The sequence below is a fragment of the Perna viridis genome, chromosome 6 (genome assembly GCF_037379345.1).
Source record: "Perna viridis isolate PV_CMFRI_1.1 ecotype Kerala chromosome 6, ASM3737934v1, whole genome shotgun sequence".
NCBI classification, from domain to species: Eukaryota; Metazoa; Mollusca; class Bivalvia; order Mytilida; family Mytilidae; genus Perna; species Perna viridis.
This window is the reverse complement of record NC_142450.1, coordinates 3,711,344-3,737,640: the sequence shown is the minus strand read 5'-3', so window position 1 is coordinate 3,737,640 and position 26,297 is coordinate 3,711,344. Positions and strand designations below refer to the sequence as shown.

The following is a 26,297-nucleotide window of genomic DNA, read 5'->3' as shown; positions in this document are numbered from 1 at the left end:
CTTCCATGCGTTAGAAAAGTACATGTTGCGCGTGCGCAAAAAAAAAAACCAATTCTGAGTCAAAAAAGAAAACCAATTCCCCTGAAAGGTTAATGATCATCTCCTCTTAAACCACCAAAGCAATTCGAACAAAACTGTACACCATTGATTTATGGTAGATGATCGTAAATCCTTTACAACGATTACTCATTTTGTATAGATTCGTCAAATTATTACTGTGTCCACACTTCGCTCAATCGACGGCGATTTCGCGGGCATCCTATAGTTGACTCTAAAAATAGCAGATATCTAGACTTTTTAGCATGATTGAACGCTTATTTTGGATTACCAAAAACAGCTTCTGTTTTGAAAGGGCCGCCTTCCAAATTAAGGTGCCCTCATTGAAAAACACTATACAATTCATCTGAATGTTATGAAAATTAAAAACAATGTATGATTTTTTTAACGAATGTGTTATAAACAGCTGAACGAATAAAACTTAATTTGGTAGAAAGTGGGGTGCTAAGATTAAAGTGAATCTAGCTGCCAATACCAGGCATGGGAGCCAGCCGTCACTAACTTAGCCGTCAATAATAACCATGAACGGTGCGTTCAAAATTTGAATGAAGTTATTTGTATAATAAAAACGTTAATAGGAATGAAATAAGTAGATTTTTCTAAATATTTTTTGTCTTCAGTAGTACTATCAAGGGTAGGATCGGGTCAAGAAATTTTGAAAAAGGGGGTTCTAGATGGTTTCCCGAAAAAATGGGGGTCCAGGCTATTTGCCCCTTTTTGTCAAAATATTTTGCACGGAGTTAACAAAATTCTTCGGCAAAAAAGGGAGCTCCGACCCCGCCCCATTGATCTACATATGTCGTGAATATTGCGGGACATTAACGTAATTGTAACCATGGTCAACGTCTAAAGCCCCTTCAACATTGAAAATATATAAAACATTGCAAAATACTTTTAAAAGTCCCCTTTTTTCAGAAAATGTTTTATCAACAATAGATTCTTCATTTTTAATCACTATAGCAACCACCGGTTTCCATTTATGTCATTTTTCATACCTAGCCAAAAGTGCGAAACTAAACTAAACTGTGGAGTGCTGGCATTGTTGTTGTGCTGCAGTACTCCCTATCAACTGGATATCCTTCCTCTTTCCTGTCTTTGAATCTGTAAATAAAAATCGCACATTTTTTCTACTTGGATACATCTGTAAATATGGCCAAAATTCAAGTTCAAAATTAAATGCAGCTCTTTAAAAAGAAATAAGAAAAAAAGAAACTCTATTTTATTAGCCTCCATGTTTTGACGTACACCCGCTTAAGAATATCAATACGATACTGGTGCTGCCTAAATTAAAGATCCTCAGGTACATTGTAAACCATAAACTTAATTATATTTATAAGCATAATTGATGGTAATCCGGCATCAACCAAGTTTGGTTCAACCTGGGATAAATAAAACACATAGTAACTATATTCTCGGAATGTTTAACCCCTGTCCCTGGCCGGCCTTGGCCTGACTGTTGTTGAACGAAACCGAAAGTACAAAATATTTTAATCAGGTTTAGAGTGAAATTTTACACAAAAACCACATATATGGATTGTTGATCTAATTTGAGTATGTTAATAAACACTCTTTGAGTTGACCTGACGTATTATCCAAACCCGCAGGCCCTTGTTCTTAGTTATATTGGGGTACCCCCATTCCGTTGGTCAAAATAATATTCTTCCGATCGAGTTACTGATTTGACCAGAAGACGCTGATATTATTCATAAAAATAAAATTCAGACATTCTACTTCTGTAAATTATGTTATGTGCATGTCTTTATTTAATTATTACACCAGTGACTGAAAGTCGAGTGTCAGTCATCCACCATTGTTGTTGTACCCCAAATTCGTGTATTTCCATTTCAGAGATTAAACAAGTATGAGGAGCCATATGGGATACAATACATTTCCACTATAAAATAAATAGAAATATGCTGGTATTGGATTTATTAAAAAAAAATTAGTACTGGACAAAAATACATGTAACTTTATAGAATATAATTTTTAGTCTATTTAAAGAGAAATATTTATATGTCAGAATTTAAACACTTCATTATTTAAGGCAAATTATTTCAAAATGATGTTTATCTTATTTCAATTCCTATTCAAATAATCATTTGATTGAAATTGATTAAGAATTGAAATCATTTAGAATATTTTACATTACTTAAAATTGATATACTAGGTGATCTAAATCATTAGATTATTGAAACTTGTTAATTTTTAATTGATAAATATTTAAATATTCTTATATAAGTATTTCATATACCATTTTTGTGCAACTTATTTTTCATTTGATAATTCTAACTTAGAAAATGAATCATTTATACATTTGAACAACTTTAATAAAATCATCAGCCGCTAAAAAAACTATAACAAAAAATATCCATTCTGTGCTGCATTGAAGGCAGATTTCTAAGCATCAGGATGAAACTGTTTTTTGTCCATTTTTTTATATAACTATAAATAAAAAAAATATCTCAAAATAGCTTAAATTTGTTAATTGTGAAAATTTTCTAGTGTTAAATACTGCTTAACTATTAATTTCCATTGAATTTTTCTAAGCAAAATGTTTTTTAGGACGAGGGAAAATATTATGATATTTTAATTTGTCAAATCATCAGAAAGTGTTCATTTTTTGTGAATCTGGCTTTCCATAGTTAATTCTTGTGACACATGATGTATTTTGGTCACGTGATTGTTGTTTTGGAAGCTTTGTAAATGGCAGACAATAAATCAATATCGATTGATTGGTTTCATGCCTATTTTCTACATTTCTAAAAGGGATTAATTAAAATGGCATACAGAGGTTTTGGAAAAGTTGGAAATACTCTATGTTGAGCTTAAAACTTGTAAATTACCTGGAATACCGGCAATCTGATCTTTCTTGTTGTCTTCATGAAACAGGCCTGTTTCAGTATTGGCAACCTCTGACCTCTGACCCAAGCACGTGCAATCAGTTCCATACAAAAAGGAATATTAATAATACATCGGAACTAGGTATACATCGGAAAGAGGATATAGCAGTATACAAAAAAAAATCTGAATTTGTAATTGCACCGGAAATAGGTCTTATTGGAATACACAACACTCAGTGACTTGTGTTTCTCTGACACTCAAGTCTTGAGTTTTAAATCCATGTTAGTTAGTGAAACACATTGCCAGTCAGATTTTTTCATGGTGAAATGTGGGTGTTACACCCACCCATCTGGAACATCATATATTCCGGTTGTTAATTGTGTATTGAGAATGACTGACCTGGGTGTGAAATAACCCAGCACGGTGAAGTTAATCTCGTTGATCTCCACCAACAATATGGACATTGGTACCAGAGCTCGTTGACCTCTAAAATTCATTTGGGACCCCAGAAAATCACAAGGGAGTCGGGAGAACATGTGAAAATTCTTAATCCTATCGCCAAAATCAATACTAGTTGATTTGTCCAGCTTTAATCCAAGACTTCGGAACAACAAAACAGCTGTTGAGACGATTAGCACGTGGTATTGACAAATATAACGTGAAAATCGTAAAAAGACATTTATTGTTGAAACATACTTCACAACTGTCCTGTACTGAGTTATAATTAATTGCAGTCCATGTGATGACCAGACACACACTGAAGACATTGTAAACAATGTGTTCATTTAAATTTCTTAAAATAGACAATTGTATTTAAGCGAGTTTTGTCAAGTGATTATTACTGACAATGTTCCCAGTCCTGATTAAGGGCTTTTACTTTAAAGTTCATATGTACACATTATCTTAGGACCTGTAATTAGTTTCTTTTATTTCTGGAAAAGCTGTTCAACTATTAAAACTATCAGAAACTAAAATCGTCACCAGAAAGTTTTTACAAGTCCGTCACTCGAATCAAATTACAAAAATCAATACTTTCAAAACGTATTATTTATATTTATAAATAGTAATAATCAATTTACAAGTGCAAAATTAAAATATCAAAAGATCGCATTATTATTGAATATTTCTACATTATACACTGTATCGCCCACTCATTTGATGTAGTTGTAAATAAAAAAACAACACATTAATGAATGATAAACATGTACAAAATATGATAAAAAAGATGATGCTGAATTTTTAATGATGTGACTAATTTTTTTTTATCTTAACTGGAGTGCTCCCAATTACACGAGAATAGGAGCACAACATTGCATTGTATCTTACAATGAATTCCCCATTGTGCCTCATTGAATTTTACGACTATTGCAATATACAAACGGTCGGTGTTGGATAGGTTGAATCTAGGTGGTAAAGACTCAATATGTGGGTGTAACACCGAGTTTCACTCAGGTTGGAGAAACAAATGTTGCTGTATGTTGTGTAGGTTAAACCACTATACAAAGAACTAATTCTTGGATGTACATGTACATATGCAGTGTTCTAGGATTTTTTGGTCAACTTGACTTACCACGGGTAAGTGGCCTTAAAAAAATGACTTACCCAGACTATAAATGAACTTACCCACATTGGAAGTAACATTTCAAAGACAAAATATGTGTCATATGATTTGGTAACAAGTGCAATCATTTCTAAGAAGCAAAGAATGTGATGTATTTTTACTGTCTGATTCTAATAAATGAATACACTTAGATAACAAGGCAATAACAATTTTCATCTTGACACACAGTTCTTGTGTGGCAGACTATCATTATGGGATCAAAGGTTGTTTCTATGCCATGTTGTTGACCCAGTAACAAATTTGCTATGATTAGCTATGATAGGATATTCTTTACAATATATTTAGAGCAAATGGTGCTTTGATTTAATATATTCTACCCAGGGAAACTCTTCCTTCCATGTTGGTACAAATGAACGATTTCTGTTTTCTTCATCATAAATTTTATCCCTTTCCTTTTTATCAACTTTTGGTTTCTTATATAGGGGCTCTACCTCTTTTGAGGACGTGAACCCAAAATTATAAAGATCCATTTTTATCTTGAATTTCCCTCCAATTAAACATGAAACATTTAGTATTGTATTTAAACAACATTGCTGGGCATAACTATGATAAAAACTTGTATGGGAATTTTTACATGTCTGTGGCTTTTTACCCTTTAATCACCTTTATCAGACTACAGTGCCCCCTCTCTTCTCAATACATTTCATATTTATTTGCAAACTATATAATGATGAAAGAAACTATCCATCTGGATTTTCTTATTTCACCATTTTCGGATAGAAAATTATTGGTTTCGCATCACAATCGTGTTTGACTTCAGTGGAAGAGAACTAATTACAAGCGCTGATAGGATTGTGATGAATAAAAAAGCAAACAAAACAATCACGTTTTCTAAAGAATAAAACTTAAATTCTGATGAAATAAATTCAGAAATTATTGCCACAGGTCGGGAAAGTAAGGACTCGTTTTCAACATACCCAAACTTTAAAATTGACTTTCCCACAGGTAACCAAAGGCTCCCAAAGGATTTTCCCAACCTGAAAACTCACTTACCACGGGTAAAGGGTAATGGGAATCATAGAACACTGATATGTGTGGGTATCCATCACTCTTCATTTGACAGCAATTATTTTTTAGTAACACAAAGCATGGGAAGATTAAAACTCACCTATTAAGTTAACTAGAGGCAGTAGCTCCTCGTTCACGCATTAGTGGACAGGGAGCCTCATTATACTAATCGTCCACACATCAAGGTTATGTCAATAACGTGTGGAAATGCCCAATTTATTACGGAAATATTACTAGCTTATCCGTTAATGTACGACTAACAATGGCATTGCAAACTTTGATCACATTTGATAAAACTGGACAGTTTTCTATTCGTGTTATATACTAGTCGGGCTGCATATTTCATAGTGGCACACGTCCCTGTGCTTAAAATGGACAAGTTTTATTTTATTCAGACAGAACTTGGTAATATTTTTAGGAAATTTTACCAAAAAGTTTGTAATCAAGGTATGAATTTTGAATTGTTGCCTGTCAATGACGATCATGTGAATAAAGAGTTGCAGGGATTTAACCCCAGTAATAAAATTTTGAACGCAAATATAAATATCCCACGTGTTAAAAAGTACTTCAGTGCTAACGCATGGATGTTCTTAAGTGTCAGTCCCTGTAAGCATCATGCAGGTGAAACATGATATGAAAAAACCCTTCTAATCAAGAAAACAGTCAAGATTTTCCATATCTTGGTGGAGCTTTGAGTTACATTTAATTTATGCACTGAAAATGAACATTTCAAGGGCAGTTAACTCTGTGAAAAATCTCATTTTTAGAAGGTTCTATTGAAAAATTGATAAATAAAGTCAGTGATGCAGAGATTAAAAAGTGTTATTTTCCAATAGAGAAGTATAATAGAGTGATATTACATTGTCAAATCGTTGGGTTTTTGACATGCATGTTTCTGATTTTTCCTATTTTGCCTGATTCTTACTAACACTTACACTTAAGATTTTATATTCTACAAAGAAGGACCAGTGTGAATGGAAATGTTTCACATGTAAGGAGAAATTGCCTGTCCAAGACTCACTAGCTTGTGATTGCTGTCTGTAATGGCAGCATTATGATTCTGAATGTGTCGGACTGAATCGTGTGCCAAAACTTTTTCATTCCAATGGGGTTGTTGTCTCTTTGACATATACATGTACATGTACACCATACCTATTCTAGTTATATTTGTTTAAAATATATGTGTAGTCTTTCAATTTGTTAAATGTGTATTTTGTCTTAATTCTGAATGATTTTTAATTGATATATGTCACATAAGATATGATTGGTAACTTTTGTTGTTTATGTATCATTTTGTAAATATTTGTATAAAATGAATGTCTCACTATTTCCACATTATTTACGTAAATGAAGTGTTTCAGTCCCGTCACGATTCCATGCGTTATTGACTCAAATCGGTTGTGTCGATGATTTAAGCAAGAAGGGGCTTCCCATCCATGAATATGTGGACTACATGTAGAACCCACTGCCTTAACTAAACTGTTGAATAGGCTCATTTATAAGGTATATAGCAAGGTTTTTTCCAGGATTTTGAAAGCTTTAGTCACTTTTGCGTGAGAACAAATTACATGGTCAAAATATATAGAAAAACTTGTTTAGACTTGTATACAATTGTACATGCATTGTGAAGGTTTGAAGTACTACTGCAGGAGGTCCTATATTTTAAAGCAGTTTTTGGCATGACATGGGTTGTGTCCTTATTGTATGCCTTATAATGTACCATGGTTATCAAACCTGCATTACAGAGAAATACCGTGGTTCTCAACTCCACATGGGAAGAATTGGGATTGATTTCAGAATGCATGTATACCATGGGGACATAACTTTTTGTATGTGTACATTGAAACTAGACTTGAGTCCAGGCATGTCAGTTAACTGCTAGTAGTTCTTAGTTTGTACATTTGTACAATTAAGGGACTCAGACATTTTTTAACTTAATATTTAGGTGTGTATACATGTAAATGTGTAATGTTTTTTTCGACAGTGGCCAGATTTGCAAATAGAATCTGTGGGTTCTAACTTAAAGTGTTGAAGAATGAGGGTCCTAAAATGGACCAGAAACCAAACATTGTTTTAAGTTTATTAGCAATGACAAGGATTAATTTTGGGATATGTTATTGGTATTGATTAGGGGCCAAGAAAGGGTCACATCATTTCTGCGCAAATAAATATATAATTTAAATAGTTAATCTCAATCCAAATTCAGAGCTGTATCAATTAACATAATTAGGTGTGAATGTTGTGTCTTTTGTTCTTAAATTGAAACATGTGTTTAAATCTGTATCAATAGTGTGTGTTAGTTATATTATAATTATACAGTACTTGGATGGAATTGTACAACACACAAATTCTTTTGTTTTTAGGTGAGATAAGAATATTGTAACATGTTAAATAGGTTTCTTAATGTATTATACAATGTACTATTATAATTATTGTATACTATGTCGTGAGAAATTTTGTGATTTTTTCTACAACTAGCTGAGTAACATACAAATTTATATAAATAAGAAAGGTTCAATGTAATAGTTTTTGGGGATTTACATTTATCATTAGTCCCCTACTGGCTTTAGCCAAAGGGGATATAAGATTTGCACTCTGTCCGTCTGTCAGTCCAGAAAAAATTAAAGTTTTCTGCCATTTTTTCTTTAAACACTTGCAGATATTGAGCTGATTTTTAGTTTGTGGGTCAACCTTGATGAGTTATAAATCAAGTTTACGTTATGTTTTGCCTCTCTGATTTTTGTCAGAATTATGGCCCTTGAAATTTGATGAAAACTTTTTTGGTATGTGAGTCTACCTTGATGAGTTACAGATCAAGTGTAGGTTTCGTTATGCTTCGCCAATTTTTGATTGAGTTATGGCCCTTGAATTTACCCAAACAATTGCAGATATTGAGATGATTTTTTGGTATTTGAGTCTACCCTGATGAGTTACAGTTCAAGTTTAGGTTTCATTCTCCTTCTCTGATTTTTATACGAGTTATGACCCTTGTACTTCAAAAGAATTACCAAAATTTAAGTTTTCTGCACTTTTTTTTAAAGGCTTGCAGGTAGTGAGCTGATATTTGGTATGTGAGTCTACTTTAATGAGTTTCAGATCAAGGTTACATTTCTTTTTGCTTTGTGATTTTTTTTTAAAGTTATTTACTTTCAGTGTTACATGCTATACTAATAGTACAATTTTACACATTTTTTTCTAAAGAAAACATGGTAGCATTATATTAATGTGACAATATGTTTATATAACAAAAGATCGGGTAGTTATTCATGTAGATTGGTATGGAAGTTGAAACTTTATTTGTCCAATTGTCCGTGCATATAACTTTGCAAATCTGCATCTGTTAAATGGATATGATCTTTCTTGTCTTTTCCATATCCTTTCTTCTATTCAAAATCAAGGTCATTTCGTCAATTTGTCATTTATGCTTGATAGTCCAAGGTAGTATTTGGGTCAGTGAAATAAACAGCCAGTTTGGGACTATGAATTATTTGCAATACTCTCAAAATGCTTGTTCTTTTTCTATTACGAGGTATATTTTCATTGATGCATCCAGGAAAAGGCCTTAGGAGTAGGTGGCACTAACCTGCAAGTTATGAAATTAAAAATTTTCCGAAGTAAATACTCCGAAAAGGTATAAATAGAACAATACATTTTGGTTATTTAATTTACACTGTAGTGTGTTCACTGGTGTGATTATAATATTGAAGTTTAATCCCATGTGGTCTTACATGAATGAAACTATAAAGGGTATTATTTTACTTGTTTTGAGCTAATATTGCCATCACCTTGTCTGTCCGTTTGTCCGTTTTTACACATTTTGTAACAGATTTCTCAGTGTCTATTGCTCCCTTTATATCTTCCATCTATACAATTACGTTTTGAGAATGAAATGCTTATCAAACAACTGAGAGTGAGAACAAAAACATTTGGTGAAAGACGCTTCGATAAATCAGCTTTGATATTTGGTACATTACTTTTGCCTGATGACTTGTACCATGTCTCCCCTTTTCAGGTTCCTTGTTTATCTACTTCAAGTTTACAAAGTCAACCATTTAGTTACAATCTAAACTCTGAACTGTATTCAGCTTGAATGTCATGTCCGTATTTGTCGAAACTGTTCTGGCTGCACTCTGCGAAGCATTTTATTTATTGAAATTATGATCATTTTACATGTAAATGAGAGACCTTTTTGGTTTACATTTTGAATCATGATACATGTGAAGTCGCATGAAACAAAAGTGGGTGGATCTTGTCACTTTCGCAAAAGAAAACAGAGCACACAAGTGGAATTGAATGGAGTATTTCATAATTTCGGTTGAAAAACGTGTGTCTGCTACTGAAACCATAGGACTGGTTTAATGCAATCTAATTAAAAACCGATCTCGCAGCTCCCGGTTTTTAATTAGATTGGGTTTGAGGGATCAGTGACTGATTCGAATCTGATTGGTTACTAATGACCTATCCTAAAATTATAGTTGCATCATAAGATCAGTTTTTGAGGGTTTAACTTTGTGAAATGTACATAAGTACAAAAATGTACATTGTATATGTACATATAGTTATTCCTACCCAACCCTGGTGCACCTGGACAGTACTCCCAGTTTTTAGTGGAGTCTGAGTTGCTCATTTGATTTTGTTACTTTGTATGTATTATTTTAGTTACTTTATGTTCTTTGTTGTGTTAGTGTGTCTACATGTCTGGTCTTTGTCTCTGGATCACTCTTTAAGATTACATGTACATCCAAAGTTTTGTCAAATTTAAAAAAATGCAAAAATTATGCATGGAAGGACATACAATAAACACAACATAGAGTACACCCAATAATACATCTAATTTTTTCCATGTTATATGGGATCACCTTTAAAAAATACTTTATAATGTCTTAATTGAAACAATGCATTGTGGAGGCATTACTTCTGAATTTTTACTCAAAAGTAGAAGACATAAATTCTCTAATAGCTCTTGATGGATTTTTTTTAAAAAATTTAGTACATTGTATGTTTGTATTGTAACAAAATTATGGGCCCCATTTTCAGGCAGAGCCTCACCCTCTAAGTAATGTGTGGTAGTTCCTATGGAGGATGTTCTGTCTTTAATGGTCTGTGATTTGCATATTACAATTTCATATTTATCAGGCAGATTTTGTTTGAGGAATGAGGTCAGGAAGGTGTTGTGGAATGCATACTACATATATAATATCTGAATCTAAACAATATTTCATTTATCCATTACTTCTGAATTTATAAATCAGTATTTTACTCTTGCCACATTCTTCCTTTAGTTCCATTTCATTAACTTAATCCACCTCTGTGGTAGAACATATGGCTACATGTAGCTATCTTGTTTCTGTTTAAGGTTATGTGTGATGCATGAAAACTTGCAGATCTGAGGTAAAGATATGGAACTCGTGTAAGTATTCTAAAACGTTATACAATAGAAACAAGTTTGTGCAAATGTTAGAGAAGGCTTTATTGTATCTGTTAAAAGCTACAAGTATTATAATAATTTTATTTGTAGGCTATTTTATTCTGTCATAGTTACGGGTCTATTCTTCAATATCTCCAGTTTGCATATTATGTGTAAAAGGAAGATTTTTAGTATTCATGATAAGCACTTGATAAGAACTCTGTTGTCTTGGGCACTTACACAATTTTTTAGCAAGGGTTATGATGAAATATGATAAATTGGAAATAGTGAATTATCAATATATGATCATGACTGCCTGAAATTGTCTAAGTTTAACTTGTGCATAACTACCCCGGGCTTGATTTTTTATGAGCAACTCGGCGGGTGTTTCTAGAAAAGCAGAGGACGCTTACCCTACCGGTGCACCTGGTCCATGCTCCCAGTTTTTAGTGGAGTCCGAGTTGCTCATTTACTTTAGTTATTTTGTATGTATGATTTTAGTTACTTTATGTTCTTTGTTGTGTATGTCTGTTTTCCATGTCTGGTCTTTGTCCCTGGATTACATTCTTTTGATTACTGCTATAACCTTGGTTCCCTTGATTACTCTTGTAATGCACATGAGTTAAATCTAAATGCATTCTTGACTTGAGTGAGAGGAAGTTTGGACTACTTTTAACTTGAGTACTTTCAGCATTACCACCTAAATTTCATATCTTTGTTTCAGGTTATTTATTATTACTGCACTGGTTGTTTTTGTTTCTTCTATGTGGTGGATTTACAGAAAGAATAAAGGTAACTTAAAAAAAAATGTAAGAATAAACAGTGTTCCCCTCTGCTTACTACTGTGCATGCCTGGTACAGTAAAGAAAGATTAAAGATAATTTCCAAACAAATATAGGAATAAAATGTGCCATCCTAAATAGCTGGTCAAATTACTTAAAAATTGAGAAAAAGTTATGCAGATTTAAAGTTAATGCCCTGTATGCCACTTGATGGTTTATTTGTTAATCACAACCAAATCACAGGTAACTGATGACATCATGAAGAAAATTCCTATACACAAATGCAAGAATAAGCAGTGTCTCCCTTTATTTAAATATTCCTAATATCCTGATAGAAAGTGGGGGTATTGCTCACAGAATTCTCATTTATATTGATGTAAGCTCCTTAACAATTTAGAGTTACTGAACTTTAATTACCATACACATTTGTTCACAACAGTAAATGTGCTGGTTTCAAAAAACCTTTTGTGTAGTTGATAAATATTAAAAGTTTTGTTGAGAGCAGTAATTCTTAGTACCAATTACGGCATTAGTCTTCAACAGCTAATTATAATATACACTGAACAGTGATGAATTATGAATCAATCATCTATAAGTAAGATGTGGATTCAGCCTCTTTGCTGGGTGTCATTTTCTTAATTTGAAACAATAACATGCTGATGGTACTGTTCATACAGACAAATCAAATTCTGGCTCCCCAACACCCAGTAACCCAGACTGTTATCTAAACATAGATAATGGCAAGGTTATCAAGCAATTAGATAAATTGGAACCCAACTTGGTATGAATGTTCCATGAGGAAATTAAAAGAATGTAATTCAGGTAAAAAATAATACAATTTTGAAATTTTTATTTTTTATTCTTACTTACGACAAAAACTGGGTTGATGGATCCGTAGACCAACTTATTAAAGGCCCTAATTGCAAAAAAACTCATAGTACAAAAACATTTCCCATTTTCTTCATGTAAAAAAATCCTTTTATTTGCATAGCACAAGGCCAAAAATGAGAAAATTCCTCTTAATTGCATTTTTTTTCTTCAAAATTTACTACAAAATGTACCTGAATAGGTAAAACAACAGCACATACCTCAGTTTTCTTAAGAAATTGTTTTTAAAACAATATTTTCTCTTTCTTTTGACTACACACTAAAGCAGGACTCTATTTAAACATGAAACAAGAATATACCCCGGCCACTTTAACATTGAAAACATGAGGTATTTTCCCTTGAAATGACAACTTCTCTTCATTGCATATTTTTTCAGACCTATATGGTATGGGGTTAACATTAATCCACTGTACAATTCATAGACTTGTTCCCATTTTGGCTTAGCTGTCAAATTTGGTACATAATTTTTTCCCATTTTGCCTTAGTAAAATTTGGAGTGAACTAAGGCAAAATGGGAACTTGTGTAAACAAGAAATTAAGTGCTACTTTGTGTTTTTATAGCAATTTAACCTTATGTTCACATATTACAAGAACAGGAATGTAGATCTTTATATTGTTTGTTGGTATATTTGGTTATTTCATTTATTTTTTATTCTGTGAATGATTAAGTCCAATTTGTTGCGTTTTTGTCATTTTTAGCTCACCTGGCCAAAGGCCATGTGAGCTATTCCCATCACATGGCGTCCTACGTCATTGTTAACAATTATACAAAACTTTTTCTCTGAAACTACTTGACTAATTAGAACCAATCTTGGTATGAATGTTCCTTGAGGTATCCTGCATAGAACTGATGTGGGGATTTTTGATTCATCAAAAAACATGGCCGCCATTACTAAAAATAGAACATAGGGGTCAGACAGTAGTTTTTCACATATATCTCCTAAACTGTTAGGTTTATCCAAATTCTTTCAGTGGCTGAAGTGATCCATATTATTAGAACTACAAAAGTCTTCAGACTCCTTGTAAGGGGAAAAATGACTTTTTTTTAATACAAATGTAGTTTTCAGTCAATATTTTGAAAACTATGATAGATTAAAAGAAACTTTCAATTGTTGAAAAGGTCTTGTGATAAGTCCTACCAAAGACTTCTTGAGTCAAAATTGTTGGACAACTTCTTGTTTAATTTATTGCCTTTGAAAGGCAAAATTCAACAAGGTGAGCGACTCAAGCTTCTGGGAGCCTCTTGTTTTAAGAATGACCTTTTTCCCATGATTATAATCAACTGTTTCTTTTTTATTTGATAGATTCTAATAATAACTGTGAAAAACAAAATTCAAATTAAATATGATAATATGATCTGACTGAACACTTTCATAATAGCTAGACACATCCCAATTTTTATAAGCACACAGAAATGAAAAGGCAAATTAAAATCTTATTAACATACACAAAATTGAGCAAAATAGTAATTAAAAATGATTCCAGCAGTACCAAATTAAAAGCAACAGTGGAAAACAGTTTCAGGCTGAGCACAGCAGCACAATTGTGAAGGTACATATATAATAATCAATGAAGCTTCAAGATGGTGAGGCTCCAGAAAGATACAGTTCTTCTTAATGCAGTAGTTAGACTGGAGAAGGCAAAAATATCCAACTGTGACATTAGTATACATGTACCTCAGTGGTTAAAATTGTTATAGGATTTTTAAGAACAAAATTGCAACAAGTTACAGTCTTAAGTATAAGCAAGTTAACTTACAGTTAAATGACGTTTAGCTTATTTCATTTAATTATCAAGTATTTATGCTCCCAAATAAATAATGTCAATTTATTGTTGATTTTTGCTAATAAACTAACAATATGAAGATTACATGTTCGTAATACAGTAGGTACTTAGATATAACTTCATTAGTTTAATCCAATCCTATGCATATACATTCATTAAATTTATTTTAAAATATCATATTTCATTTTTTATCTCAATATTTGTTTTTTGTTTATTTTTTCTTTATTGGCCCCTGAATTGTATGTGTACTCATATGTGAAAAATAAAATTACATATATTTTAATATTACTTCTTTTCAATTTTGAAACGTATTCAAAGACTTTAAATTTATTGCTGAACAAGAAGAAAAAAAAGCATTGTAACAAAGAATAATCAAGGGAACCAAGGTTATAGCGGTAATCAAAAGAATGTAATCCAGGGACGAAGACCAGACATGGAAAACAGACATACACAACAAAGAACATAAAGTAACTAAAATCCTACATACAAAGTAACAAAAGCAAATGAGCAACTCAGGGTCTCCACTAAAAACTGGGAGCATGGAACAACACCTCTCTTTGTTTTTACAATAAAAAAAAATATTTAAATTCCCATTTTGCCTTAGTACTTTTTTTTTACCTTTTTCATCTGTAATTCACAACCAAGGCGAAATGGGAGCACACCCAATACATATACAATGGAAATATTGCAACCTGTTTATCACATGTTTTTAATTAAATCAAAACATATATGTATGATACTCTCTCATTTAAATATTAATAGATAACATGTGTTTTCCTAATGATTTCAATCATTAAAGGCATATGTTTTTATTTGAATTGGGGCAAATATGCAGCTCATGCATTTTAACAGGCAAAAACTGATGTAATTATATATAGGTCCTAAACATATGTTACAAGTTTTCCTGTGTACATATTTTTTTCAGTAATAAATGTATTTTCATGGATAGCTTCAGCCTTAGAATTACATGGACTTGTATTTTTTACACTTTACAGGATGTCTGTGTTACCTAGACAATAACGAGAAAAGATGGCTTCTTATTGGTTTACAGCTACATACAATTATAGTTCCTTTCTTAAGGACATATGTTAAGAAAAGGCTGGATGAACTTTGGGATGATCTGAAGACAAAACACAATATTGATGTACAGCAGCATCCAAATCAATTACCAAGCTATCAGTCAAAATACCTTAATTATGAAGCTATAAATAATAATAATAAAATACGTGGATGGAATCGGCAGAAGCAATTTGACTACAATGTTAAGAACTCAGTTGATCTGTCAAAGCTGTTCATTCATGAGACAAACATGATCAAGCACGCAGGATTTGATGATAGTTGTGATGCATCTGCCTTGCTTAAAATTATCAGTGGTATATGTCCAAGAGCAAAGGCCAGTAGTGATAGGGTTGGTTCAGTTATTTTTCATTAATTTTTGTTCAGTCTTACAAAGTAAGTAAAGACTCTTTGAAAGGTTAAATTGTCCTCGAAAGTTTGAAAAAATAGCCATTTTTACATTTTTGGCTTTTATTACAAGATCTGCTTTTTAAAAGTAGAGAAAAGGATTCAGTTATTAGAAAATTCTTTTTTTTTCTTGCCAGCAAATATTTGTTAGTAATGAAATGAGTTTCAGGTGAGCAATTCAAGTCCATAAGGTCTTCAAAATGAGTTGTGTCAGTTTTAATTAAGAAAGTATTTGAATCGGACACCAGATGCAAATTTGATCAACTGAAACTTTTTTTGTGTGCATGAGATACTGATATATTTTGTGTTATAACTTTTATTATATTTAAGTCAGAGATGCATCAAGCATGAATGTGTCTAGTCCATACTAATGCACAAGTGTTCAGCTTTGCACTAGACTAAGTCACAAACATGCTGCGGCAAAGTTGAAGAAATGCTTGAACAAATCGCAAAGTGATTTTAAATTTATTAAAAAATTGTTTTCAACTGCTCAAAATTTGATCCATACAGTAGTTCTGTAGAACATTACATTTATGTGAAATATATTTATCCTACTAAGATGTCAGCTTAAAAGGTCCACAGAGTTTATGTATGTTTCAAGTCAAATTTGTTTACCACACTCAAATAAGTTACTTGTCATATTATAATATATTATATATTGTAGATCAAATCAGAGGTACGGAACAGCTGGGCACACTGTGACTTCAGACAGTGGACTGAAACTAAATACCAGGAGAGCTTAGATCTGATGAAGCAGTTTATCAAGGATCTTGGTGTGTTGACCAAAGAAGAGACAGAAGTATTCACCCGTATAAATATAGAAAATGAGAACGGTAAAACAGTATTACAAATTTAATGGAAATACAAAAAGTACATGTGATAACTTACATATGTTAAAATCATTTGTAGGATGGATACCTGAAGTTATAGTGACATTAAATGAGTTGGGAAATAGACTAAAAGGCTTATTATATTTAACCATGAATAGCTTATTTAAGAAAATTAGTACATGCATAAGGCTCTATGACAACCTGGCACAATATGACTTAATTTTTGTACTTTTTCATGTTTTTTCCCTGCAATGACACAGTGGAACCTCTGTGTAATTGTATCCTCATTAATGTGTGGAGATATGGTAATTAACAATACATAACAATTATACACTGGAAACCAAAGCGTGATCATTTTCACTCAATTTGTCTTTTTTAATTCACGATCATTCATCATTTGTATTATAATGTTCATTGAAAATATATTTGTGACAGTTTAAAATTACGGTAGCATTATAGATAATACCAAGAGAATAGTGAAATAAAACTGCCGTAAAATTACACAGTATACAGTTTCATTTATAACCATTTCAGGCAGGAAGTTTATTGAAGGAACCAGTCCAGAAGATGTTTCAATAGCAGATTTACAAACACAAGTACAAGTATTAATGAAACATGTTGACGTGATTGCTGATCTTCCAAAGGATATCCAAAATCTGAAAAGGAAGTTAACTGAGGTGAACACCAATCTAAGGGAGAGAATACAAGACGTGGAACAGGTAAGATAACATGAAACATAACATAGTATTGGTCTGTGTACATATCAGACACATGAAGTGGATAAACATACTACAAAAACATTCCTATTAAACTTTTAAGTAGCAGTTTTTGTAATAATCATGCACATTCTGTACTATGTGATACACTCCCAAAAAGGCAACACTTTTTTTTTTGTTATATTAAGTTGTTGTGTGGGCTTATATGATGAAATGTATTATCATTCGTTTCAATCTGTCTGCTCTTAGGAGATGATTCACAATGAAAATTCATAAGTTTCTATTGTATCCCAAAGTCATTTGCAGAGTTATCTCCCTTAATTTTGAATTCTTGCGTTTTATATAATTTTTATCTCCTATGAATTAGGGTTATATGAAAAGCCACATGTTAATTTCTGTTTACTATAACATTTTAAACAAAACATCGAAAATAAATTAAAACCACGAATCACATTTTGCATGATTCTTATTTGGAGTGCTACTTAACAGTTTAAACCTTCACCATTAAACATTTAATTTGTAGTGAAATTCAATAAAAATACATTTTAACAAGAAACTGTTTTTATTTTTTTTTTTAAATTGTGGTATTTTGGTATTACTCTTTTTGTGTGATTACTTAAATATTTTTACAAAATTTTACCACAAGGTTTCAAACAATAAAAGAAATTTTGTAATTGATTTATGGGGTTATTCTTGCTGTTTAGGAATTAGAACCCAAAACAACAATATCCAAAATATCTTAAACCATTGTTGTAGTAAGATAACCCACCGTGCACCCCCCTCATCATCAACCAAATGATGGTTTTCAGCTACCCTTATACCTCCCATTTATGAATCTTTTTGTTTTGTCACCAAAAAATAAATTACAGCATTTTTGTAATTTTTGGCTACTTTTTACACCTTGTTGAGGAAAAAATCCATTTTTCACGTTTTTTGATTCTTCAAATTCTTTCTACAAAACAAAATAAATTGACATATACAGGTATCAACATTTAGTTCAATGTCTCAGCTTTAAAATGGTTACGATGTAGAAAGTTGCAGTAACATTTAGGGTTTTGGAGTAAAATGAAAAAATGTACCCTTACCCTACCAAAAAGGACTTAAATTGACATATTTTTCAATGTGCAAACTCTTAGAGTATCTATGCTTCAGTAAAGAATAGCTTATTTGATATTTTTTCGTTTAGTTTTATCTTAATTAATATTTCTGATGTTCTTTTGATGTCTTGTTGTGATTTTCATAGTCAGAATTTATCAAAAAATGAATCATGCAAGGAAACTGGTCTGCATTCAATATGTCTATCGTTGTTAATTCATTCGAATAGGAAAAAAGTTACATTTCAATTATATAGTTGTTTTTTTTTTTAAATGAAGTTAAAAGTTTTCTTCCTGTGACTCAACAAGGGAGGTGAAAACTTTACTGTTTATAAAAAAAATGAAAGAAAATATTAATTATAAATGATAAAGATTTCTAAATGAAATTTTATCTGTAGAATGTTCAGAAGATAGAGGGATCAGTAGGAAATTTAGAAAAGAAGATTGGTAAGGTTATTGACTATCGTATTTAGCTCACTTTTACCTAAGATTCCAGTGAGCTTTTGCCATCACTTTGCGTCTGTCTTCCGTAAACTTTTCACATTTTTCTCAATTAATGAAAACTCTTTCACAAATATTAAATAAACTTGGCAGAAATGATGTACATAATAGCCTTTACAAAAGATCTTCCTTTTTGTTATGCTTAATTTAACAAGATGACCAACAGAGACCATTTAAGCTTCTGATGAGCCAACTTCTCTGAAACGTAACAGGTGCTGATGTTTTGAAACTTGATGGGGGTAAATGCCTTCTACAAGTGATTCACTTTTTGTGTAGTTCAGGCGGCTCAACAGGTGGCTGGGGCCACTCAAATTTGTCATTGAAACCCTGTGGGTAACTACAATTAGGCCTATATCTTTGTTTTTACTCAACCAGTGATGAACTTGACAGAAATCTTAACAGGGACAACTTTAACATCTGATAAAGTTTGGGTTCTACTTGATTAAGCAAGAAGGCCACCAGAGTTACATATTATTTCTGTTACTTCATGTTCTTGTTATATGTGTCTATTTATGTGTCTTGTATCTAATAGTCTTAATCCTTGTATTATATTCTTTTGATTTCTGCTCGAATCTTAGTTCCGTTAATTTCTCTGAACATACACCTTCAGCTATATAACTCAGTTTATTGTACCAAAAGATTTCATACAATAAAGGTCAATAACCTTGTAATTTCATGTTCAGAAAGGACCAAATTTCAGGCAGTAACTTAAGTATATGTGCATGGACCTCCATAAATATACTTCAAATATCTGATTACTTAAATGTTTTTATTTAGATGAATGTAGAGAAAGTGTTCCTAGCCATATCAAAGGTAGGATATATGACTTTCTGGGCTAAGGTTTAATTGCCTTTATTAATTAGTTGTCAGTATAATCTATTGACAATTGAGTCAGAATGACTATTGGTAATGAATAAAGTATTTCAGATAATTGCAGAATTATGTGTTAACTATTCATTGATCATAAAATAAGAACCTTCACCAATGAAGACCAGTTTTAATCAAATTATATTCTGCAGCATTTTTGTTTATCTTAACATTATAATTTGGCAAGGCTAAGTTGGGTCAGGTGTTCAAAAGTTTGTAAAGGGATCCATTTTTATACCCTGTGAAAAGTGACGAGGTATTATGTGATACCATCAGAAAAGATGTGTTTCCGGTTGATCGACCCTCAATTGGTTCTAGATGATAAATTTAGAAGAAATTGAAAGGTATTTTCAAACTATTTATAGTTATTTAGTATCTTTAAATACAAATTGTATGAATTTCATTTTGATAAAATTATATACACAAAAGTGATGGCCATTTTGAGTAGTTGTCCCCCTCCCCTCCACCCCCCCCCCCCGCACAATTTTTCGCAATGTGGCGGGGTATCATTTAATGTCCAGTAAGATGTCCTATTTTGATCAAAGTGTAGTTTTTTCCTACATTTTTGCAATATTTATTTACAATAAATAAGTGAAGTTTTGTTATTTATTTGCTCAACTGTCCATACTGGATTAAATATTTGTTCACTTATTATGTGGCTCAGATGGCTGCAGTCAAAGTTACAATTGACACACTATTAGGAAACATATTGTGGCCTAGCTATACACTGAGCCAATGCTAAAATATTACAAGGGAAGAAGTCTACATGTTTTAACAGATTTTAAAATTCAGACCAGTGTAGGACCAAAAAAAGGACCAAACCAAACCGTTTCTTTTTTGAGATAATGAAGAAAGCAATAGTCAAAGTGCTCTGAAAACCAGACAACAATTATATAAAAGTAACACAGAAAATATTGAAAACAGAACTTTTTTTCACATTTCAGGTACATTTGTATATTAGAAACATATGCACCTTGCTGTTATATTTAAAAAAAAATAAAACATTATTCAACTTAACTTTCTAACAGTTATTACTTAAGCAAGAAATTCTTTAATATATATTTCCACATTTTGGTTATCACTAATTTATCATGCCAATTCACTGTTGTGGTCACTGATTCACTGTTTTGACTTTCTGTGGTTAACACTGATTCACTGTGTGAATCACTGATTGGCTGTAGTAATCACTGATTTACTGTACTGACTAACAGTGATGATCATTGGTTTGCTGTACTACTATAGTGACTGTGAAGATCACTGATTCACTGTACTGACTAACAGTGATGATCACTGGTTTGCTGTACTACTATAGTGACTGGAGATCACTGATTCACTTTGGTACTCACTGGTTCACTATTCTGACCCATTGTTGGAATCACTGGTTCACTGTAGTGACTTTGGTGATCACTGATTCACTATACTGACTCACTGGGTGATCTCTGATTCACTGTTCTGACTCACAGTGGTGATCACTGATTCACTTTTCTGACTCAATGTGAGATTTACTGGTTCATTGTAGTGACTGTGGTGATAAGTGATTCTCTGTACTGTATTTTTTGGGGGATCACTGATTCACTGTTCTGACTCACTGAAGTGACAACTAATTCAATAAGGTGATGTAATTACATGTTTTTGTTACATGTGTTATATTGCAATCCATAGATTTAGATTCATTTTATTTGCATACATATCCATTGAACTTTTTTTTGAATTATAGATCAGCATAAAATTCACCTTGAAGAGTGGTTGAAAGAAGAGGGAACATTTACAGTTACCAGGGCATCAAGATATGTCACCAAATTAATTGGAGAGAACAATGTTGTTGTAGTTACTGGTAGCTCTGGTTCAGGCAAATCATCGATAATACACCATGTGGCACTAGAATTACAATCAAAGGAGAAATATGATATCATTTCATTTGTAATCTCTCCTGATGATATTTTACAATACAGAGATTTACAAAAGAATCAAGTTTTTGTCATCGATGATATTTGTGGGAAGAATTTCCTTAATGAACAAGATTTGCAAACATGGAAAGAAAATGCAGACAAAATAGAGAAATGTTTGCTTCCAGAAAATAAGAATTATGCAATTAAAAAAAAAGTAGATAAGAAAGGAAACTTTGGGCTATGTAAAATCCTTGTTTCATGTCGTTTACACATATTTAAGGACAAAAAATTTAAGTCAATAGAGATATTCAACAAACAATCAGTAGACTTACAATCCAAAGATTATTGCTTACTGCCTAAAGAAAGACATATCATGATCAGCAAGTACACAACTCTATCAGATTATAATTTGCAGAAATTGGATAAAGTGATGGACAAGTGTTCATTTTTTCCATTGCTGTGTAAGATGTCAAAAGGAAAAAAAGTAAAGCAGTTGACTGAACTTTTCACATCTCCTGTTAACAGTATAAAGAATGATATCAAAGACATGATAGAATATAAACATTTTGAGTTCTGTGCCTTGGTGTTATGTGTATTGTTTCCCAATGAATTAGATGAAACATACATAAATCATAGAAAAACACCACAAGATGTTAAAGTGAAAGTAACAGAAATAGTTGCTAATTTTAAAATTGATCTAAAAATAGAACTAGAAAGAAAACGACTTGTTGACACCTTCAATAGACTTGATGGAACATATATCAAGAAAACAGGATCAGTCTACAGTATAGCCCATGATAAACTGTATGATATGGTTGCTGTAACTTGTGGTCAAAAACTTGTAGAACTTTTCATTGAATATTCACCTTCATCATTCATAGCAGAAAGATTCAGACTTTTGTCAGGTCAAAATTTAGAACAAGATGATTCCTTCCTGTATTTATCTGATGATATTGAGAATGTTTATTTTGACAGAATATTCAGAGATCTCAAAGAACAAGATGGAACGTCCTTCTTTCATAATCAACAGTTGAAAGAAAAAAGATATAAAGACAAAGTGATGGGATATATAAAGGAACACACAGATTCATGTAAACAAGTATTCCTGGAGTTGGATGATAAAGGTCTTATAGATGAAAATAGACCTATCAGAGGACATTATAACACTAGTACACCAATGATTGAAGCCTCAGGGATTGGTTTTTATGAATTAGTTAAATATCTCATTTCTATAAAATGTAATGTAAACAAAACAGATAGTTTTGAATTTTCACCTTTGTGGTATTGTATGAATGGTCCTGTAAATGTTGTAGAACTGTTAATAACAAATGGTGTAAACATTCAAGATGCTTTGTGTGATGCATGTTTGTGGGGTAATATTAATATAGTGAGAATGTGTCTAGAGAGAAATGTTGATGTGTCACAGTCTGGTGGTGAGTGGGGATGGACTCCACTGTATACTGCATGTGTGAAGGGTCATACTGATATTGTCAGATTGTTACTACAGAGTAATGCAGACCCCAGGCAGAGTCCCTGGGGTTTGGGGGGTCTCACACCTTTACATGTAGCAGAAAATGAAACAATTAAAAACCTTCTAATGAGTTACATAAAAGATTGCTATTCATTCTTCATGTCTCAATAAACTACACATGATTTATTTATAATGACCCTTTACTGCGTTCATTTTAAATATTTGACATGACTTGTGGGGTCTTGTTTTAATCGTCTTTTTATGCTGAATCAGAAAATATAATTATTTTTATGATTTGTGAAAAAAAGTTGTTTTTCTAAATTTTCTGGAATGTTCTGTACAGTGGATGTTTTATATTTTGAGTTGATTTTAGTGATTTATTTTTATATTTTAAGTTTTTGACCCCTGTTGTGGGGTCTTGTTTTACTCAGCTCAACATTCTGCATCAGATAAAAGTAACATTTTTTAGATTTGATGAAAAAAGTTGTTTTTCAACTTTTTCTGTCCTTCAGTAATCACAAAAATGAAGCAGACATTTTTTCATGATGGTGTTTATTTTTTATATTCAATATTTGACATGACTTGTGGGGTCTTGTTTTAATCGTCTTTTTACGCTTAATCAGAAAATATAATTATTTTTATGATTTTTGGAAAAAAGTTGTTTTTCTAAATTTTCAACTACACATGACTTATTTATAATGACCCTTTACTGCGTTTGTTTTAAATATTTGACATGACTTGTGGGGTCTTGTTTTAATCGTCTTTTTGTGCTGAATCAGAAAAGATAATTATTTTTATGATTTGTTGAAAAAAGCTGTTTTTCAAAATTTTCTGAAAAGTTCTGTACAGTGGATGTTTTAAATTTTGAGTTGATGTTAGTGATTTATTTTTATATTTTAAGTTTTTGACCCCTGTTGTGGGGTCTTGTTTTATTCAACTCATAATTTTGCATCAAATTAAAGAAATATTTTCTAGATTTGTGGAAAAAAGTTTGTTTTCAGATTTTTCTCTACCTCAAAAATCACAAGACATCATTCATCACAGTGTATATTTTTTTCAATATTTAACATCACAAGTCTTTTTTTTTTCAAGTCGCGATACCAAATTAGGAAATGTCAGAGTTTTTATAATTTGTGAAAAAAATTTTTTATGGAATTTTCTTCTTGATAAGTTTTGTAATCTGATATATAATTTAAAAAAAAAAAATTTAGATTTTTTACATTTATAATGGAGCCTTGTTTCATTCAATTTGGGAAAAAAATTTTCTATATGTTTTTATATTTTTGTCTGTTGAGGTGTATAAAAAAACCCAATTAATTGAACTGTAAATAAAACTAGAAAGTCCTTTGTACATCATAACGTAGTTTATAACTATGTAAATTTGTTGTAAATGTTGGTTTTATCCTGAAGAAAATAAAGAATGTATGAATTATAGTGATTTTATCCTAAAAATAAAACTCAATGAAGTTGTTGCTATTTATCATGAACTATTTGATTTTTTTGGCGCAAGGGCTTAATTTCTTTGTAATAGAAATACTGGTGTCTGCATCTATCATCACTTGTATGCTTACGTTCATCTGGTTGCACTTCTGGATGCATGTTCTTGGAAACCGCTTGACCAAATTTTGTAGGATTGTTTGTTACTATTTGTAGTTGATCAAGTTCAGCTGCCATTTAGATTTGACAAATTTTACTGGAGTTGTGGGACTTTTGCACTTCAACTTGTTTTTGCGTCAGCATGGGACATACGACATCAAGCTTGTTTTCGTAAAAATGCAACAGTGAAACTAAATGTATTAATAAAATGGAAAAAAAATATCTGGCCAGTATAGGGGTTAAATTATGTCATGTCTTCATGAACAACTCAGCCCCCCCCCAAAAAAAAAAAAAAAAATTGGTAGGTGCCATTAGAGGCAAAAAATATCACTACTCTTAGGCAATGGTTTGTAGAGGTCAAAATAAAGTCACTAGTTTGAAGATGTCAAAATTGAAAGCCACTGCTAAAAAAATCAAAGATTGAAGTTGGTAGTCCTAGATTCAAAGACGTAAAAATTGTATGTCAGTCGGTCAGTCTTTCTAACAGTCAAACTCACTGCAATCCTAGGGATGTGTATTAATAACAGGAACTAAAACCAAATGAATCAGTCTGTCTGTCACACATTTAGCGAATCATAATCACAAGAGTGACCTTGTTATTCTTTTAAAGCGGTAGACCTAGGGTAAGGGACACAACTCTTAAAAATCATTCAAACGTTTGTATTTAGCATTTTACATCGATCCTATGTAAGCATCTCATTAACTAGGATTCATTTTATTCTGCTTCAAACAAAAGCTTGAGAGGCTTTGATGAAATTGAATATAATACAAACATATTACTGATTTCATGAGTTATATCCCTTGCCTTAGGTATACCTCCTTACATAGTGCATGAGTGCCATAGAGGTAATCAAACCAACCATGTAACGTTTTTATATGAAAAAACAAATGCTGCATGTGGTCATCAGTTGTCATTTCCAGTCCGGACTTTACATTTGTATACTAGTATATAACTTAAGTATTGGTATAAGAACGTGGACATTGTACCAAAAGATGCATACACATGTCCCACACAAGTGAGACTGAGATTGAGTTTGGAGATTGTGACTTGAAACGTTCAGGAATTAAGGCCAGAAACAAGCATGCTCATGACGGAAAATAACTGGGTGAAATAGTACAAGGTGAACAAGGTGATTTAGGGGTTTGTAACCAGAGCTATTAAGGAATAAGGGACCAGAAATAAACATGTTCATTTTTTTCTGGATAAAAACTTGGCTATTTGTGAATATATCACAAGTGTCATTACCACCCCACCCGGAAGGACAGGATTCATTCCGGGGATTTTCATGGACTGGAACGAGCATTATCCATTACCTGTTTATATGTCAAAAGGAAGAAGTGAAAACCATTCGTCAAAAGTTCATACCTAAGTATTATACTTTAAACCCAACAGAATACAAACTGAAAGGAATGTTAATGTTCTGTCATATTGAGTTTTACAAAAACTTGTCAAACTTTCTAAAAACAATGATCCTGTTAT

At 32.0% G+C, this 26,297-nt stretch overlaps 1 protein-coding gene and 1 long non-coding RNA gene across 5 annotated transcripts in view; one reads left to right on the top strand and one right to left on the bottom strand.

Annotated features, from left to right (window-relative positions):
- Positions 1-2,994, bottom strand: part of LOC148613259 (uncharacterized) — an 11,226-nt gene extending 8,232 nt beyond the window's left edge. Inside the window, exons 1-2 of one of the 2 annotated variants that reach the window (XR_015923308.1) lie at positions 2,901-2,994; positions 1,053-1,158 (exon numbers count right to left, since the gene is read on the bottom strand). This is a non-coding gene — a long non-coding RNA (uncharacterized LOC148613259). Of the gene's footprint in view, positions 1-1,052; positions 1,159-1,831; positions 1,892-2,900 lie in introns of those variants that run through there. The other variant, XR_015923309.1, reaches the window with a different exon arrangement.
- LOC148613258 (uncharacterized) lies at positions 1,274-26,297 on the top strand. 3 transcript variants are annotated; one of them, XM_088586560.1, is made up of 9 exons: positions 1,274-1,357; positions 10,884-10,937; positions 11,659-11,726; positions 15,385-15,797; positions 16,518-16,686; positions 17,218-17,402; positions 18,892-18,940; positions 19,772-19,807; positions 21,579-26,295. In XM_088586560.1, exons 2-9 carry the CDS (start codon positions 10,927-10,929, stop codon positions 23,390-23,392), a joined length of 2,745 nt encoding a protein of 914 aa, XP_088442686.1. In that variant the 5' UTR covers positions 1,274-1,357; positions 10,884-10,926; the 3' UTR covers positions 23,393-26,295. The 3 variants fall into 3 exon arrangements, with proteins under 3 accessions (XP_088442686.1, XP_088442688.1, XP_088442687.1); XM_088586561.1 differs by lacking the exon at positions 1,274-1,357 and adding an exon at positions 3,658-9,158 and having other exon boundaries at positions 21,579-26,296; XM_088586562.1 differs by lacking the exon at positions 19,772-19,807 and having other exon boundaries at positions 21,579-26,297.

Excerpts from the sequence above, each read along its gene's own strand:
- LOC148613258 (XM_088586561.1), top strand. Across the intron at positions 11,727-15,384 it reads GATTTACAGAAAGAATAAAG|GATGTCTGTGTTACCTAGAC; the intron begins GTAACTTAAAAA and ends TACACTTTACAG. Across the intron at positions 19,808-21,578 it reads TGTTCCTAGCCATATCAAAG|ATCAGCATAAAATTCACCTT; the intron begins GTAGGATATATG and ends TTTGAATTATAG.